Source organism: Oryctolagus cuniculus, chromosome 17 (genome assembly GCF_051225735.1).
Source record: "Oryctolagus cuniculus isolate XC-2025 breed Fujian yellow rabbit chromosome 17, ASM5122573v1, whole genome shotgun sequence".
In the NCBI taxonomy this organism is placed as follows: domain Eukaryota; kingdom Metazoa; phylum Chordata; class Mammalia; order Lagomorpha; family Leporidae; genus Oryctolagus; species Oryctolagus cuniculus.
The window spans coordinates 26,376,954-26,394,564 of record NC_142883.1 but is presented as its reverse complement, the minus strand read 5'-3'; the positions used below and the strand labels follow the sequence as shown (position 1 = coordinate 26,394,564).

The window sequence follows — 17,611 nt, the reverse complement described above, 5'->3', positions numbered from 1 at the left end:
CAGGAAGGCTGTTTCTTGCCAGTCCTGGGGAAGGTGGTTGGCAGGGAGAGCTGGACTGCGGGAGATTCAGGAAACAAAGGGGCGTGGCCTCCCGCACTCGGTCCGTGCCCCCTACTGCGCTGTTCTCAGTTCCTGAAGGTTGTGGGCTGAGCAGTTCCTGGCCCCATCGGTCCGACTGTCCCAGGTGAGCCCAGCACTTGGTCAATATTTGCTGGGCCCAGCCGGTGGAGTCAGGCTGTCTGCCTTCGAATCCCAGGCCCGCGCCGCACGAGCGGGGGTGGGGTGGGAGGTGGGCCTTGAGGCTGCCGGGGAGCCCCTCTGCGTCTCGCCTGTGAAATGGGAGCAGTGCCAGCTGCTGCCAGAGTGAGTGTGCCCTGCGCAGCCGCGCGCCGGAGGGCTTTGTGCTTAGTTTAAGGTTTTGCGCTGCCTGCCTGGGAATTCTCAGCCCAGGTTTGGACAAGGAGCCCTGTATTTTCACCTAGCATTGGGCCCCCAAATTACGCAGCCGCTTCTGAAAGAGAGTAATCATATTACCTACCTCAGAGGGTTGTTGCAAGGACTAAATGAAATTCTCTGCCTAAAGTGCTTAGCACATAACCAGTGCACAATAAATGGGAACAAACGCCTACTGTCATCGGCTGTTAGATGGCGCCCGGTGCCCACGTGTGACACATGAAGTGACCGCAGGAGTGGGAGCCTAGGAGCGTCTGGAAGCCAAGGTGCTAGGCTGATGGGAGAGACGGGGGTGGGCGGGTTAGGAGGGGCGCCCCCGGTTGTGCAGTAGTCTCTTCCGCAGTCGGTGATCGGCGCTGTGGTCCAGACCCGGCCGCCACGCCCCCAAAAAGTCCACCTGGTGATAGCGAGGTCTTGGGTCCAGTCTTTATTGTGGGGGCGTGGCCTCGGCCCCCAAAATACAGTCCATCTCTAGCTTTGGCGGGGGTCACCTGCCTCAGTGGTCCACGGTCGCGACCACCTCGCCCCAGGCCTGGGGGGGTGGGTGCCGAGCACGGCCTCGCGCGCATGCGCCGACGGCCCTCAGAGGAAGGGGTTGGTGCCCGCCTGCGGGGGCAGGTGCAGCGGCCCGGCTGAGCCGGACGTGGGCAGCAGCGGCTGCGGCAGGCTCGCGGGCGGCGGCGCGAAGGCACCGGCCTGCGGAAAGACGCTGGCGGAGGCGGGGAGGGTCGTGGCGACCGGCACGCTGCTGAGCGGGAGGGGCAGCGAGGCACTGTAGGTCATGGAGCCCAGCGCCGCCCCGACGGGCCCGCCCAGCGCCGGCGAGCCGGCGCGCATCTGGTTCAGGGTCGGCCTGCCCTGCTCGCCCGCGCCGAACGGGTTGGTGGGGGATGGGGCGCTGAGACCTGCGGAAAGAGAGTGGGTCAGGGACTTGGTAGGCAGGGGAAGGGGAGACAGCAGCAAGATCGGGGTGGAGGGTGTGGGATGCTTAGGGCAGGGGGTGGGTTCTGCTGAGAGGGGCGGGGAGAGAGTGGGGGTCCCCAGGGTTGAAGGAGCAGGAGCTGAGCTACCTGTCAGGAAAGGGTTCCGGGTCTTTGCAGCCAGGGGCGCCTTGACCAGCGAGTCCAGGTTGACCAAGGATGAGGCTGAGGGGCCCAGGAAGGACTCCGGAGTGCGGCAGGCGCGGGCCTCCTTGCCGGGTTGGCTCAGCGCGTCTCCCAGGATGCCCAGGTCAAAGGCATCCGGCTCCTTCGTGCCGTTTTGTTTGGAACTTGGGCTGGGCTCTCCAAACAGGTCCAACTCTGGAGCAGAAACAAGAGGTCAGTGGCGGCCCTAGGGATGGGTCACCGTGTGGGAGGAGCAGAGAGAGGACAGAGAGCAGAGACGGCCTCCCAGCATCCCCGCCTCCTGCTCACCCACAGGGCTGCCTGGCTTCCCAGGGGCCAAGGCCTGCGCCTCCTTGGTCTCTGCCGATTCTGGAGCATTGGCAAACAGGTCCAAGGTCGAAGTACTACCTAGAGCTCACAGAGGAGGAAGAGGGAGAGGAGATGTGTGGCCACCAGGGCAGGCACGGGACAGCCCTTGCCAGGGTACCAGGACAGACCCACTGGCCCTTGGCTGTGGAGGGAGGGGCACCCAGAAGCCCTGCATGGCCCCTCCCCCAGCCCCTGGCCCTCCACCTACCAGGTGTGTCTGAGGTCTCCACCGGGGCCCCCCAGGGGTCTGCCCCCGTGCTGGGGAGCTTGTGGTAGGGGGAGTTGGGTGCCCAGGGGTCTGTGGCGGGGGGTCCAGTAGGCAGCACTGGGGTCCTGCCCCAGGGCTCAGAGGAGGAGAGTGTGGGAAGCAAGTCCCAGGGCTGGCTCCGGGACAGGACATTTCCCGAGGGAACGGGAGACCAGGGGTCTGCAGAGGGCCCCCAGGAGGAGCCGCTGGGCTCTGCGCTTGGCCTGAGACCTGCAATGAGAACACAGCAGACGTGAACCCCAGGCCCACCTACCCCTCCTCCGGGCCTCTTCCCAGTTCCCCAGTTGGGACGCTGAGCCCCTCTGAAGCGTGATCCTGGGAGCTGGACCCCAGGCCTGGGCACCTCTGGCCGCCTTCTCCCAGGGCCAGGCCGCATCGGAGAGGACAAACAGAGGGGACTTGCTGAGTTTCCAGCGAGAGGGGGCCGTTCAGGTCCCCAGTCCTCACCGCGGAAGCCACCGGGGCTCAGGGAGGTGAGCGACTTGCCCAGTGGCCCTCGGCTGTAGGGGAGGGGCTGCCAGCAAGGGTCTGGGGAGGAGCAGGGGGCTCTCTCTGGCAGCCCTGCATGCCCACCTGGGATGTCCCATGGGTCAGCAGAGCAGTGTGTGGAGGGCGGGGCCGGGGCAGGTACGAAGACATCGGCCAAGTCCAGGATGGAGGACTGTGGAGGGGAGAGGCAGCCGTGGCTCAGAAGTGGGCGGGGCTGGCAGGAAGGGCAGTCCCTGGCCTGACTCCAGCTCTCTCCCTCCTGTATTCATTCCACAAACACCCTTAACGATCCCTCACCTTTGTACACTGCTTGCCAGTTTATAAATACCTCCTTATCTGTTCAGTGTCTGATTCTCCACCTTGAGAGCTAGACAAGGAAAGGTGATGTGCCCATTTTACAGGTGAGGCAGCTGAGGCCCAGAGAGAGGCAGAGCTGGGGTAGAACCCAGGGAGCAGAAGCAGGCAGAGATAGTTTACATGGAGGGTCCCTCTCTGGGTCAGTGTCTGAGAAAACATGGCCATGGGTAGACGGGGACAGAGACATCCCAGGGGGAGGCAAGGTGAGAGCGCGTGTCTGAGCCCAGGAGGCTGTCGGCACTGTGTGCCCGAGCCCTCCCCTCGTCTGGCTCCACGGTTGACACAAGATGCCGGGGCATCAGAACTGGAGCTCTCCAAGGAGCCTGCTGACACTGGAGGGAACTGGCCAGGGCAGTGGCAGGCCTCAGGTCCTCCAGGTCCTCAGATGCCGGCGCAGGACTCTCCCACCCCATTGTGCTGCTGGCCGGAACCCGAGGCTGATAGGCACCCCTACCTCCATTTTCATTTCATGGCCGCTTAGCACGTGCGATAGGCCACACACCGTTCATTCTACAGCTGCTAACTGCCCTACACCCCAGCCTGCCCCCTACCTGGCTGGTTTTCAGCTTCTCCTCCTCCTTTCTGTCTTCTCTCTCCGGCTCTTGGTCTGGCCGGCGGCAGGAGGCGGCCCCTGCACCATTGGCCGTGGGGGAGTCATCTCCTCGCCAGGACCTCACCTCCTGCAGAAGGCACAGAAGGAGGGGGCGTGTGAGCAGCCCAGGCCACACAGGAGGGGGCACCTGAGGCTGAGTCAGGAGAGTGCAGGGCGGGAGGCGGCTGAGGTTAAGAGCGGCAGGATCACCGGGGCAGGGGGGCAGCGTGAGGAGCCTGTTAGTGGCCTCGTAGCACCTCCACCAGCAGCAAGGCCTCCACCAGCCGCAGCAGCACCTGTAGCCAGGGGGGCCTCAGCCCACTCACTACCTTCTCGTGCTCCTGCCGGCTCAGGCGCAGAGCCAGCTGTAGCTGCAGGTCCTCGTCCCTGAGGGAGGCTGGGGGTACTGGCTGTGAGGGAGGAAGAGAAGGGTGAACTTGGCCCCGTGCTCCCCCCACCCCGGGCCAGTCCTGGCTGAGTAACGGGGCGGAGGGCCAGGAGTGGGGGTGGGGTCTGAGCTGCAGGGTCAAGACCCGGAAGGTAGCCCATTCTCTCCTGGATGCCCCGATGGCTTCCCGGGCCTCGCTGTGTGCAGCCCAACTGCTTCCTGCCCAGTCTTCCTGGATCCAAAGACGCATGGCAGAGGAGACGGCCTCAGGGGTACTGTCCCTGTCCCTGCAAAGGGACAGTTGGTGGGGAGCAGCATAGCCCAGGTCTCCTGGGAATGCATCTGCTGGCACCCTCACCTTCTACCGCCACCACTAGGAGGAGAGGGGGAGGGTCCCTTAGAACCACCTGAAACCCCCAGCCACACCTCTGGAGGCCCAGACAGAGAGGACTGGAGGTGAGGAGGCAGCCTCTGCCAGGGTCAAGTCCAGGGATACAGATGGGCCCTGTGCTGTCCTTGGAGGGCAGGAGTGGGCCCAGGCTAGGGAGCCCAAGTGAAGGCCGTGGGGTTCCGAGGCTCCTCTGCCCAGCTCCGCCCAGCGCAGCCTCGACGTGGGACCTCACCTTGTCAGCCTCCTCTCGGCTCATGGCCAGGGCCAGCTGCAGCTGCAGCTCTTCCTCTCCTGATGTCTGAGGCCGGGCCTGCTCCAGGTCGGACGTGTAGCGGGGGGGCGAGGAGGAGGCTGCAACAATGGTGGTGGTTTCTGCGACCATGCCGGTGCCCAGGGCTCTCACTCCCCTCCACCTGCCAGGAAGCTGAGGCCCAAAGGAGGACACGGAGGGAAAGGGGACATTTGGCAGTTGGGGCCCCCGAAGGCCAGACAGTTGCCGGGCACTTTGCATGGGTTCCACCTTCCATGCCCCAGCAGGTGCACACACAGCTCAGGGTTGGAGGGGGTGGTCTGGCCTGGCCAGGATCTTGAACCCAGGTCCCTTGGCTCCAACTCTTGGATGCTTCCAGGCAGACCCTATGCTGCTTGTGGCCAAGGGGGAATGGGAGGCCGGAGGTTTCAATGCAACAAGGTCACAGCATTAGAGCCGCAGCAAACCGCCAAGAGCATTCGGAGGATTCCTTGGGGAACCTCCTGCTGTGGGGGGAGGGGAGAGTCGGGAATTGGCCAGCAGTCACCTGTTTTCAAGGGCAGTGCCCTCTGGTGCAGAGGGAGAGAGGTGAATGCCTGGTGTCTGGCTGCAGTGTCACAGGCGTCCCTGGGCCTGGCCTTGCTTAATTTTCAGTTCGCACAATGGAGTAGGTAGGGTTATCTCCATTTTATAGATGAGCACGGAGGTCTGGAGACCTGGTTGCCGGGGTCACACAGCTTGGAGAAGGCTACTCGACCCCAAAGCCTATGCTTCTGCACCTTGCCACCCTATCAGACAACTAATTGACGGTCATCAGTAGAACACGATATGTTGATCACCTGCGTGTGCACTGCCTCACAGTACCGTTCCTTCTCTCACTGACTGCTGTTCCTACCATGGCTCAGGCCTACAGAGGTAGGATTCGAACTCAGACCCCGGCCCTGGCCCAGCCACAGCCCCCCAGGGGCACACTCACAGTTGTAGGAGGATGGGGAACCACGGGAGCGCCCGTAGTCCTCGCCGTGGCGGCGGCCGAAGCCCAGCTGCCCACTGCCAATGCCCGTGCCCTCCAGCGCCATGCGCTCCTTGGTCTTGAGGGCGTGGCTGCGCTCCTGCCGCAGGCGCTCCTCGTCCTTGAGCAGGGCCATCACCTGCTTGACCTTCTCGCGCACGTTTACGCCCTGGTCCTTGCCATCGCGGTCGATGTACTGGAAGTCCTTGAGCGTCTGGATGGTGTAGAGGTTCTCCCGGCACTGGTGGGCCACCCGCTCAGAGCCCGTCTTGAGCAAGTAGTCCAGCAAGGTCAGCGCCTTGTACACGTGCCGCCAGTTCTTGCCGCTGTCATTGAGCCGTCGCCACAGCATGCCCATGACCTCGGCGAAGGCCACCGTGTTGAAGGTCAGGTCGGCGATCTCGGACATGAGTGAGCTGGGCGGGCCCCAGGGGTCATTGCTGGTGGCCTCACGCACTTTGATCTCTGCCTCCGAGTAGTTGTGCACGATGTTCTTCACCTGGCGCCGGAGTGCAGAGGTCGTCATGGCCGAGCACTTGGAGGTGGCCGGCCCCCGCCCCCGCCGGAGGTGGAGGGCCGCAGAGGGCCGCCGTCTCGAGGTCACGGTCTCCGAGGGCAGACCACGGAACTCTCAGCAGGGTGGCTGTGTCCTTGGGGTCCACATGGGGCTGAGGAAGAGAGGACTGGAACTCAGGGGCTGTGGGCCGCAACCCGACTGGACGAGGTCTGGCCGGTTGTCCCTGCTGCCAGTAGCAGCCTGCAGGGGCCACTTCTGGCTTTGCACTCATCCATCGGCACAATCCCGCTGTGGGGACGCCATTATCATTATTACCATTCACAGATGGGGAAAGTGAAGCTGGGGAAGTATCAGACCTGCCCACGATGGCAGAGCCTCACACACACGGGGGGGCCTGGAAGACCCCAGGCTGCCCCCTCCCCTGGAGATGCCGGGGTGCCCAGGAATGCTCCCCTGGCCCCCCTTCTCCCCCGCCAGGGGATGGCGTAGGCTCTGTCCTTTCTGGCTTCTCTGGCCACCCTCCTCGCTGGTGCGTGTTAACTTCTGTTGTTTGGTTCCTTCAACACCTACTTCCTGGAGGCCCTTTCCAAGCCAGGTACTGTGCTGTCCTGGTCCACCCTCAGTCAGGTGAAGGGGTGCAGAAGAGCACAGTCCATGTGGATATGAGGCGAGAGGAATCAGGGGAGACTTCCCAGAGGAGGTGCCTGAGCTGAGATCTGAGACCAAAGGTAAGGGAGAGGAGGGATGAACTGGGCAGGGCAGAAGGCAGCTCAGAGGCGATGCTGGGAGCCGGGCCAAAGGGCAAGCATAAGGAGTACTGGGGGCAGACCACCTCTCTCAGAGACCCGTGTCTGGCAGATACGCAAGAGCGCAGAGCCCTTGGAGTGTAGGTGACAGAGCTGGCACTGACCCCTAGGTCTCCAAAACTTATCAGAGTCGTCCAGTTTGGTGAATAATTCATCGGATGGATTTACCGTCTCAGCCGGAATGGAAGCTCCCTGCAGCAGGACTCGCAAACCCCCACAGCCCATGGCACACATGGCACACATGGCACACCTCCGACGGCCGTCTCCCTCCCAGCAGCCTCAGGACCAGACCCCAGAGTAAGCTACCCCCCAACCCCGCCCCAGGCCCTTGCAGAAACTGAAAGAGGAACCCCTGCTGCTGCCATTGCTGAATCAGGAGCACAGGTGTGCACACACGCACTCAGCCTGGCCCGGGTGGGGGGGCTGCTTCTCCCCATGCCTCTGAGACTGCACCTCTCAGCCCCGCCCACCCTCCCAGCCTGGCTGGGCCTCAGCTGATATGGAGGCTGCTAGAAGTGGCAATCAGGAAGGGGCCAACCTGCTCCCCCACTCAACTCTACCCTCCTTCCACTCCAGCCCTGCCGACCCCTGGCTCCTGCCCCACAGGCTGTGTGTGTGTGTTGAGGGGCTGTCTGAGAGGGCACAGGCCCCAGGAGGAAGTGCAGTGTCCCTACCTGCTGTCAGTCTGCGCGTCCAGCCGGCCAGTGGCTGGCCTTCCGTGGGGATGCCACAGCCACACTTGTTTAACTCCTGCCCGCCCCCTCGCCCGTGACTCAGACCTGCCTTCAGCTCCGCGGCCAGCGACCAGCGGGCAGGTGGCAGTCAAGACGGGAAAATAATTGTGCACTGAAGCCCCTCCCTGCTGGCCACTGGAACTGGCAGAACCAGTCAGGCATCCGGGCTCCAGCAGAGCCCTCCCTGGGCCGGGCTGCCCCAGCCCTTCTGCCTGGCCTGGGTGGGGGCCGCTGGTGTGAGCCCCAGCCTGGAGGGACTTTTCTCCTGGAAGGTGGGCACTTTTTGCGGAAGCAGGGCCGGGGGGCGGTGCAGAAACCCAGGGACCTGGCTCCACCTGAATGCCCTGCAGTTCCAGGGGACAGGGTAGGGAGGAGGGGAGGAGGAGGGGGTGGGGTGAGGCCAAGGGAGCACGGACGGGAGGGGGGAGAAGCGAAGGAACGCGGGAGGGAGCGGCTGGGAGTGCTGCCAGCGGTGTTATAAGCACAGGGTTTTATCGAACACAGTATGCCCAGAAATTAAAGGGAGTGAAACAGAAACCCGGCTGCCGATAAGGCGGCGGCGGTGGTGGCAGCGGCAGCCCCGGGCAGCCGCGTATGGAATTACTGCAGTGACCTTGAGCCAGACCCTGTCAGGTGGAGGGAAGGACGCCGAGAAGGCAGGGCCTGGGAGGCTAATTCTGAAATGGGGGAGGGGAGAGGAAGTGGGAGAAGGGCCAGCAGGGGGTGTGGTGGGTGTTGGGGTACAGCTGTCTCCTACAGAAGGGCCCAAGGAGAAACTGCAGGGAGGTGCTGGGGGAATCTGAAGATATCCCCAGAGGGAGACGGCATCCCCAGAGTGAGAATCAGAGACCTGGCCAGTCCTGTGCATAAGTTTGTTCAGAGTCTGGGGTGCCCTCAGCAGCCCACGCCCCCTCCCCATGCTCTTGTCCCCCATGCTGGGTCCAGCGGGAGCAGCTGGGGAGCCGCGGTGCCCTTGTTGCTACTACAGGAGGAACAGGGGAGGGAGCTCCTGTTCTAAGCGCCGGCCCTGGTGTAAGCTGTGTCCCAGGGACTCTGGGGCAGGGGTGGGGGCTGCGCTGGGGCTAGGAGGGCATCAGAGGTGTGCAGAAGCCTATGGGGACCGCCACCAGAGATGCTAAGTCCTGGGGTGGGGAGAGAGTCCCCGAGGCCCCTCCTGGGGTGGCAGGGAGGGAGGGGCAGCAGGCACGGAGTCCCCAGATCCTGGAAGCCCTGCCCTTCTCGCCCACTCCCCGGCCCTGGGAAAGAGTCTGAGCCCCAAGCCCACTCTTTGCCCCGCCTTCCACATCCACGCGGGACACGATTCACCATCGCAGCCAGGGAGGGGGCCTGGAGGACGCTTACCTCTGCGGTGGGCTCCCTCGGCCCCAGCCCCAGCCCAGGCAGCCTCTGCAGTGACCCTTGGACCTGGAGCAGAGCCCCGGAGCAGCTCCTAAGCCATCCACCATGGACCCTCCTGCCGGAGACCCACCCTCAGTGAGTGGCAGCAGCAGGGTCCCCAGAATGGGCAGCAGCTCTGCCTGGAGCCGGCAGCACTGGGCTCGCAGGAAAGTTGCTCAGCTGGCCGGGCAGGTCTGCCTCAGCAGTAACAGGACACAGGAGGACGCAGGGCGCTTAACCCCTTCCTGCTGCCAGCCAGGCAGTGCCTTCCGGCCTCCAGGGGGAAGCCTGCCTACTGGCCGCCCCAGGAGGGGCAGATCTGGAGCCAGGGGCCCACTTCCACCCTGCAGTGAGTTAACCCTTGCTCTGCCTTTGCGGCAGGACAGGGCAGAAGTGGGGGAGCTCCTACATCCCCCCTGAGCCAGGAGGACGTTCAAGGAGTAGGCAGGACTGCTCCCTGGAGCTGCCCTGTTGTGGAGGGGACTTAGCCTTCCAACCCCAGTGGGAGGGGTAACCTGCTCTCTCCAAACCTGTTCCTCCACGTGGGTCCTTATTAGAAACACCAAATGCAAACCCCAGGAACTTCCAGCCGTGGTCACACCCCTCACTGCCCCCATACCTTTTCTGCTCCATCAGCTTAGAGACCACCTGCCATTAGCAAAGGAGCCTGGAGCCCACTGCCCACAGGAAGCCCAGCCCTAGTCGTTGCTACCGACAAGAAACAATCCTGGGAATGCCTCAGAGGAGAGCACCTGCTCTTCTAGCCCCGTTCGCATTCCCAAGCTTTCAGGTCCAGCCGCCGTTTTGAAGGCAGAGAGAAGGCTTGAAGCCGGATGGCTTGGTCTGAGGAGGGGGATGAGGTGGACTAAAACCCCGAATAATCACCTCTGGCAGAGGACAAGGGGGTGTGGCCTCTATGGATCCAGGGGTGTGGTGAGTGTGAGCCCAGTGACTAGGATGGGGCCCGGGCCCCAGCTGAGTGGGAGGATCTCGGGGCAGGTTCTCCTAGCCTCACACTCTGTCACACTTGATGATGATGCTTGCATGACCCTCAAGGTGTGGGCCGAGGCAGGAACAGTAAGGTGTGGCACTGTCTGTCCTGTCACCTGACTCAGTCCTTGTCCTGCTCCCAGCCTGCTCTTCTGCTCATCAGCCCACACAGCCCACACCGCCCTGGGTGCAGATGGCTCCCGGGTGTCTGAGGGCAGGTGACACACGGGGGAACCTGGGCCACGAGCTGACTTCGTCAAGATCCACCAGCGAGGACACAGAGGCACGGCAGCAGGGGCAAAGACCCAAAGGTTCTTTATTGATTCGCTATCCAATCTCCCAGAAGGTGGCTCGGCTGCACGATGCAGGCCGTGCTCAGCATTTCACGTGGAGCTGAGCTCATCAGCCAGAGCCATGAGGTCGGTCACCAGGGTGTCCAGCAGCCCACAAACCTGGAAGAAGGGGACGGACACCGCGGGCAAAGGGTTGCTCGGGGGAGAGCACCTCCGCGGGGGAGGGGTAACCAAAGCTCTGAGAGTTCCAGCGGAAGTTCTGTTTTTGCAAAGCTTTGCTTAGTCAAACCTGCACGGCTCCCTTTGACAACCAGAGCCTGCAGATGTTAAAGGAGCAACTCCACAGGACCCCAGGGAGCAGTGCCCCAGTTCCTTCCCGTAGGATCACAGATCCACAGACTCTCCAAGACCACGCAGGATCCTCCACATCCGAGAGCCGAGGGACAGTCTACCCCCATGGGCCCTGGGTCCTCTCACTGTCTAGACCCCACTGAGCACCAGAAAATCAGTGACGTCACCGGCAGCAGACGGAAGTTCCGGTTGAATGAGATCCCTTGTGTTACCAGAATGGCGATGACGTAAGCCCAGCTCCCCAGCTATCCGCATCAGAGGAAGACAAAGCAAGGTCATCACACCATTGACTATCCAGCGTGGCTCTGCGGATTTCCCCCCCTGCTGGATCTCTAAGGACCCGAGGGAAGCCTCTCCAGTGCTTCTGAGCCCTTAGAATGGCTGGAAACGCACCCTTGCTAAGGTCTGGAACGCAGGAGCCGCTGCCCGAGGCAATGGTGTGGGGAGGTGGGGGACCCCTGAGAGGGGTTTGGCTCCTGAGGGCTCCACCCTTGCTGCCCTGGGCATGTGAGTTCTTACTCTCAGGACTGGACTAGTTACCCAGAGAGCCAGCTGCTAGGAAGCCAGGCTGCCCCTCAGCTCTGCCGACTCTGCACACGCTCTGCTGGCCTTTCTCTTTCCACCGTGACCTGAAGGAGCACAAGGCTGCCCCAGTGCCATGCTCTTGAACTTGCCACCCTCCACAACCGTTAACCCAAACACACTTCTTTCCTTATAGATTGCCCCAGAAACGGGGCAACTGACATGAACTGACACGCATTCTCCCAAGCAGGGTGCACCTGACAGACAGGAGGTGGGAGCAGCAGAGAGGGGCCTCCTTCCCCTTTGCCTGCAGTCTGCTTCCAGATGGCAGCTGCAGCGAGCTGCTAGAGCCCACGCCAGACCCTCTCACTCCTCTGTTCAAGGCCCTGCAGGCTTCTCGCTTCACCCAGAAAAAAAGCCCCGAATCCCCACAATGGCCCGTCCTGGACGCACAGGGCCGGCTGGCCTTCCACACTCGCCAGCCCTCCCCACTCCGGATGGGTTGCTCCCCCTGCTAGGGCACCCTTCTGGGGACGGCCACCTGGCCACCTCCCTTCAATTCTGTTGGAGGTCAGCTTCCCCACGAGGCCCACCTGGCCCTGGTCCATCCTCTCTTCCCCACAGTACTCTGCACCTAACACCCCAGGTGTATCTGCAAGGTCTCTGATTCCCACAGCCATGCGCCCATCACTGACGGGAGGCCACGGTGGCAGGCGTGAGCGGGGGGAGGGGGGCATGGCTCTGGGCTCTCCCCTCACCTCCGTGTGGAGCCTCTGGGTGTATTTCTCCATGACCAGGGGGTCTATGGGCTCTTGAGAGGGGGTGGCGCTGTCATGGGAAGTCTCTTCCGAGGAAAGCCTGTCCCGGCTGGAGGATTTCACCATTTTCTTGTCGTCCTTTGCCTTCTGCTTCTTGCTGTTGACACGGTCCTGCGTGGACACCGGGGGCAGGCCCAGCCTTCAGTGATGCCCCCCCAACAGCAGCTCAGCGGGGAGCCGGGCCCGCCTGCCCCCAGCCCCTCCCGGCCCGCAGGCCCCAGCATGCCTCCTTCCCCGGCATCTTGGCTCCTTTCTTGTCCTCCTTCTCTCTGAGCCCCGTCTGCTTCTTTTCCTGGGCCGCCCCCCTCCGCTCCTCCTTCCCGGCTCTCACCACGGCTGCCTTCACCTCCGTGACGGGGGTTGACTTTTGATCTGAGGGAGGCGAGGGGAGGATACCATGGCAGCCCTCGGGGGGCGGGCTAACAGCATGGGCACATGAGGAGGTTTAGGGTGATGGCCTTGAGCCCCGTCAGCGCCCCCCACCCCGACGGCGTTCAGGGAGCCCTGCAGCTGCTCTGTCCCCTAAGCCTCTCGTTCAGGTGCATGACCTTGTGGAACAGGACCGCGGGATGGGAGGGGGGTGCAGGGAGAGACCTGGGTTCCGGTCCCAGTTCTGCACTTCCCCACACAGGGCCATGGACATGTCAGTTAACTCCTCTGGGCCTCCACCTGCAACACCAGGGCCCTGAGCTAAGGTGATCGCTGAGGGGGCTGCGGGGCTGCAATCCTGATGGGAGGGGAGCAGGGCCGGCTCCTCGGGCTCAGCCTAGCAGAGCCTCCGCCCCAGGTGGCCCGCGGCTGGGGCTGCTCCGCCATGGGGCAGGGGCCGGGAAGACGACACGCGAGTGGCCACGCGGCGCCTGACCTTGCTCCTCCAGCACATCCAAATAGACGGTCTCCTTCTCAGGCAGGCCCAGCAGAGCCCTCAGCCACAGGGAGTGGCTCACCAGGCTGTCAATCACAACTCGCCACAGCTGCAGACTAGAGGGCAGAACACATGGGGGAGAGACCAGCACTCCCTGTTTGCCCTTGAACCTGAAGACGCTCTAGTCCCCTGCCCTGCAAAGATTCTGGTGCTGGGAACTGCTAGGAAACGCCTGGCCTGAGAGTGGCCGGCGCCCCCATAAGTACCCATGCAGGGGCTCAGATGCAGCCTGGCTTCTTCCAGGTGGTGGCCAAGAGAAAAGGGCCTAGGACCAGGGGAGGAGATCTGCATACATTCAGCCACCCCCCCAAGTCCCTCGGAGCAAGTTCCAAATAGGCAAGGTGCAGGCTCACAACCAGCAGAGCAGCGGGTGCTCTGAATGGACCCTGCCCTGCCCCTCTTCTCACTGCCCTCTGCTTTCTCCCTTTTACATTCCTCTGCTCCAATAGGAAGGAAAAAAAAAAGAAGACGACGACAACGATGACGACGACAAGGTGTATTCTTGAGAGCGGCGGGCAGGGACTGTTAGGGGCAGGCTCCAGGTGTGGGTCTGCAGATCTTTCCACAGCCCCGGAGCCCTGAGACAGCCTCCCCCGGAACCCGGCCAGGCGCTACGGAGGGAAGCAGGGGGCACCTACCACATCTGGTGCAGGAAGTTGGACTGCACCGGCCTCTGCTCCTGGCACAGCTCCAGGGCTGCCTTGTTGAGCCTGACCAGGGCGTCCTCTCTCTGGTTCTCCTCAGGGAGCGCCACTGCTGCCTGGCAGGGTCACAGGCATCATGAGCATCCTGTGGCCTCTAGTGACAGGCATGGTGACAGGGAACAGGTGGTTGGAGCCAGGAGAGGATGCAGCCCTGGGGAGTCTGTCGGGGGGCTGCCCCTCCCCACACCAAGAGATCTGTGGCTGTGAGTTCCTTCTGCAGGGTTTGCCAAGGTCAGAGAGGGAGCCCCTCCTTTACTGCAGTGGCCCAAGTTCCCCAGGCATAAAGAGATGGTTCAAGAGCTTGCTCTCGCTGCGCCCTCAGGAGGTTTGTCTCACTGGCCGTGGGCAAGGGGGGCTGCTGGGGCCTCTGGCGTGGTGCAGGGCAGGGGCACTGGCACCCAGCTGCACCGGGGCCACCCTCCACCATCCCTTCCCAGGGTCTGGCGAGCACCTTCCTGAAGTACTCCAGGCAGAGGTTCCACTTGGGCAGGGCCAGGCCATCCAGATCCCAGGAGCTCAGGGTGCCATCTACGTTCAGGGTCTCCTCCACCAGGATTTCCTCCATGATGCTCTTCTGCGGGGCACTCTTGGTCCCCGCACCCGTCTTCTGGGGTCCGGCGGAATCTCGGCTGTCCCTGAAGGCCTTGGTCTCTTGACGCTGAGCTTCCAAGCCCGGGACCTTATGGTGCTCATGGCTCCCCGGGGTCTTCTCCAGATAGGACGACGGCACCACAGTCACCAGGGCCCTGGGGCCCAGGGGCTCCTCCTCGCTTGGCCAGGCCTCCTTGGGCAGCAGGACCGCGTACTGGCGCCACAGCCGGTGCAGGCTTTGCACCACTTGGTACTGGTAATGCAACTGCAGCAGGAGCAAGAGAAGATGCGTGAGCAGGAGGCTGGGGCGCAGGTACCCGGAGCGCAGGCGACCGGCTCTAGTGTCCCGTGGTCCCCTCGAGGACACTCAGGGACGAGGCCAGCAGGAACAGCTGGGGCCTTAGCAGCTTCCTCCCTCTCCTTCAACCAGAGCATCTGCAGCTTTTTGGAATCTGTGTTTCCAAGTAAGACCGGGTTCCAACAAAGGAGCTGGTGGGGCTGTTCTCACTAGCTAAGGTACCTCGGGTCAAGTTCTGAACCTCACTTAAGCGCCAGCATCCCACGTGCGTGCCGGTTCAAGTCCCAGCCCAGTGTCCTCAGTATCAAGTGAGGATCCGAGCACGACCCATCTCCCAGAACGGCTCCCAGGAGCAAGTGAGTGACTTCTGGCGGACGCTCAGAACAGGTCCCGGCACGTGGCAGGGTGTGCTGTTACAAGCGCCCGAGGCGCTCACGCAGGGCCAGGGCCAGGGCCAGGCTGGTACCCGAGGATTCCGGTGGTGGAACAAGTCCTCCTCGGTGAGACAGGTGTCCGTAGCTAGCGGCGTGGGCTCCGGGGTCAAGACTCCCATCAGCAGCTCCGGCAACAGGCTCTTGGCAATGCTGAGTGCCTCCTGGGAAGCCAGTTTTCTCTGGGGGAAAGGAGAGTGGCACAAGATGGCAGCCCAAGCTCACAAAACCCGTGCAGTGCTGACAGGAACCAGACCCCCTGGGATCTGCACCTTCCGGCGGATCAAGTTCCCGCCACTGTCTGCCTCCCTCTCTCGCATGCATGCGCACCCCTATTCCAAGGCTCCCCTCTGGGTCTCCCCAGACACTCTGAAGAGGGAGGAAAAAGACACAAGAGGAGCAGTCCCAGGGAAGCTCTGCTCCTTGTGGGTCCCAGAACACAGTGCTTCCGCCGGGTTAGGAAGAGGGGGCAGGGGCGCAGGGTGTGGGTGCCACTGAGAACCATGGCTGGCCACACGATGTCACCAAAACCCAGGGGTGGGGCATCGGCCACAGCAGCCCACAGACAGCCCCACAGAGGGCAAAGGGGGCCACACCACGAAACCCCGGGCAGGTGGCCGAGTCCCAGGTCCCACCTCACATTCACTCCACTGTGTCAGCTCCCGGAGCGGGAGGGCGGGCAGATGTGCCCCTCTCTTTAAATTGCTCTCTCTGGTTTTGAAGTCTTATCAGTTAAACACAGTAGCACACAGCAGTGAACCCAGTACACACCAACGTGAAGGCTCATCTGTTCTGTCTGGACCCAGGTAGGAACTTCCATGCCGTCTCCACATCCAGGATCCGTCTCATTCCTTTCTAACCCAGTGGGGGCCACGCCTGGTGGGGCCTCAAGCTCTCCCTCCCCCAGCCTCTCCCACCCCATCTTTCACATCACAAAGCCCTAGGCTGAGCGACAGCAGCTACCTGTTTGTGAAAAATTCACTCTAAGCCTGGAAGAAATAAGACCCCTGCAGAGGCGCACCCGGGACACCCACGTGGTGCCCACAGGGGCCGCAAGTCCCAGCTTCCTTACCTCCAGTAACTTCCTCTCGTCTCTAAAAATGTCCTGGGCCAGGGAGATCGCATGGAGATTGACCTGCAGGAGAGCCCCTCCCAAAAGGGTGGGATGGGTTCCAAACTCCCAGGATTCCCGGAAGATGCCAGCAGTCAAAGACTTGAAGAAGAAGATGAAGTTCTTGGTTTCTCCCGGCAGAATCACACCTGAGTGAAGAGACAGAGGTTTGCAATGAGGAGGAACTGGCAGAGCCTGCACTAACGAAGCCTGCACGTTGGCTGTTAACTGAGCCCTCAGCCATGCACACGCATCTAACTAAGCCCCAGGTCAGATGACCAAAGGACTGTTTCCCCTGGGAGAGGTTTCCAGGGGAAGAAGGTAAAACCTGGGGCAGCCCCAGGCAAGCAGGTGGGGTCCTCCAGCCCCAGGCCTGTCCAGGTGGGTGACTGAGCCCGTAGCTCTGTCTGCAGACACGGATGATCCGATCGATCATGCATTTGACAAAGACAACGTGGAAGAGGGGCTCAGATGTGCACGAAGGAGACTTTGGCATCTCCCAGACCCCGAGGACCAAGCCAGACCAGCCAGGAGCCAGCAGACGGGCAGCCCCTCCTAGGTACCTTCCCGGTTGTCAAAGTAAAACCGCTGCATCCTATTCCTCTTCATAGCTTGGAAAGAGTCCCGCTGGGGCCGCCGCCGCCAGTCATACCAAATGGCCACCGTGCCATTGTTGACCACGGTCAGTTCTGAAGATGTTTTCTCCCCTTCCACGGTCTCAAAGGTCAGGCACACGCCAATTCCGACATGCCTCTGGGGAAGGGAGGGGTGTGAGCAAAGTCTCTGTGGGAGGCCCTGGGGGAGGGGCAGTTGTCTGGGTTTAGCACCCAAGGTCCTACGTCCCATGTCTGGCTACTCCCAGAGTGGCATCATACCCCAGTGAAGTTAGAGTTTATAGCCAATCAAGACTCCTGCTCTTGGGGCCAGTATTGTGGTATAGCAGGTAAAGCTGCCACCTGCAATGCTGGCATCCCATATGGGCGAAGGTTTGAGTCCTGGCTGCTCCAACTTCCAATGCAGCTCCCTGCTAATGGCCTGGGAAAGCAGCAGCAGATGGCTCAAGTGTTTGGGCCCTCACACCCACATGGGAGACCTGGAAGAAGCTCCTGGCCCTTGGCTTCGGCCTGGCCTAGCCCCAGCCATTGTGGCCATCTGGGGAGCGAACCAGCGGATGGAAACTCTCTCAAATAAAAACATCTTTAAAAGACAAAGAACAAAAAAGAGATTGCTGTTCCTTAGTTTCTGAAGAATATTTTAGAAGCTTCTTAAGAGATGGGCGTTCAATGCAGTAGTTAAGACTTGGGATGCCTGCATCCCAGATTGGGAGCACCCAGCCCAGCTTCCAATTCCTGCTTCCTGCTGATGTACACCCCCGGGGAGGCAGCAAGTCATGGCTCAAGTAGCTGGGTTCCTGCCACCCAAGTGCTAGGCCCACATTGAGTTCTGG

The 17,611-nt window shown here is 62.1% G+C and overlaps 2 protein-coding genes and 1 long non-coding RNA gene across 14 annotated transcripts in view; 1 reads left to right on the top strand and 2 right to left on the bottom strand.

The window, feature by feature from the left end:
- Positions 1 to 865: 865 nt before the first annotated feature.
- Positions 866 to 9,342, bottom strand: EPN3 (epsin 3). 3 transcript variants are annotated; one of them, XM_089318168.1, is made up of 10 exons: positions 9,095 to 9,342; positions 5,640 to 6,343; positions 4,646 to 4,764; positions 3,964 to 4,044; positions 3,594 to 3,722; positions 2,770 to 2,857; positions 2,137 to 2,406; positions 1,869 to 1,973; positions 1,524 to 1,754; positions 866 to 1,358 (listed from the first exon to the last, which is right to left on the bottom strand). In XM_089318168.1, the coding sequence occupies exons 2-10, from the start codon at positions 6,199 to 6,201 to the stop codon at positions 1,036 to 1,038; spliced, it is 1,908 nt and encodes a 635-aa protein (XP_089174294.1). In that variant the 5' UTR covers positions 6,202 to 6,343; positions 9,095 to 9,342; the 3' UTR covers positions 866 to 1,035. The 3 variants fall into 3 exon arrangements, with proteins under 3 accessions (XP_089174294.1, XP_069916129.2, XP_051681511.3); XM_070060028.2 differs by having other exon boundaries at positions 1,869 to 1,967; XM_051825551.3 differs by lacking the exon at positions 3,964 to 4,044.
- LOC127484473 (uncharacterized) lies at positions 7,906 to 12,168 on the top strand. Its single transcript, XR_007911505.3, has 2 exons — positions 7,906 to 8,004; positions 10,264 to 12,168. It is a non-coding gene; the product is annotated as an uncharacterized LOC127484473 (long non-coding RNA).
- MYCBPAP (MYCBP associated protein) overlaps positions 10,412 to 17,611 on the bottom strand; it is a 21,060-nt gene continuing 13,860 nt past the window's right edge. For 6 of the 10 annotated variants that reach the window (XM_051825543.3, XM_089318162.1, XM_051825541.3 and 3 more), the window contains 9 exons: positions 16,728 to 16,917; positions 16,126 to 16,313; positions 15,089 to 15,235; positions 14,185 to 14,589; positions 13,668 to 13,789; positions 12,970 to 13,085; positions 12,331 to 12,476; positions 12,045 to 12,215; positions 10,412 to 10,572 (listed from right to left, as the gene is read on the bottom strand). In XM_051825543.3, the coding sequence (XP_051681503.3) occupies positions 10,504 to 10,572; positions 12,045 to 12,215; positions 12,331 to 12,476; positions 12,970 to 13,085; positions 13,668 to 13,789; positions 14,185 to 14,589; positions 15,089 to 15,235; positions 16,126 to 16,313; positions 16,728 to 16,917 (1,554 nt within the window). In that variant the 3' untranslated portion in view covers positions 10,412 to 10,503. Of the gene's footprint in view, positions 10,573 to 12,044; positions 12,216 to 12,330; positions 12,477 to 12,969; positions 13,086 to 13,511; positions 13,828 to 14,184; positions 14,590 to 15,088; positions 15,236 to 16,125; positions 16,314 to 16,727; positions 16,918 to 17,611 lie in introns of those variants that run through there. The other 4 variants (XR_011383277.2, XR_016224190.1, XR_016224191.1 and 1 more) reach the window with 4 other exon arrangements.

What these genes read in the sequence shown, in the direction of transcription:
- EPN3 (XM_089318168.1), bottom strand. Translation starts at nt 6,201, where the DNA reads ATGACGACCTCTGCACTCCGGCGCCAGGTGAAGAACATCGTGCACAAC. An exon ending in TGACCCATGGGACATCCCAG is followed by an intron (nt 2,407 to 2,769) that starts GTGGGCATGCAG and finishes TTCTCATTGCAG; the next exon opens with GTCTCAGGCCAAGCGCAGAG. An exon ending in GAAGCCAGGCAGCCCTGTGG is followed by an intron (nt 1,755 to 1,868) that starts GTGAGCAGGAGG and finishes TTTCTGCTCCAG; the next exon opens with AGTTGGACCTGTTTGGAGAG.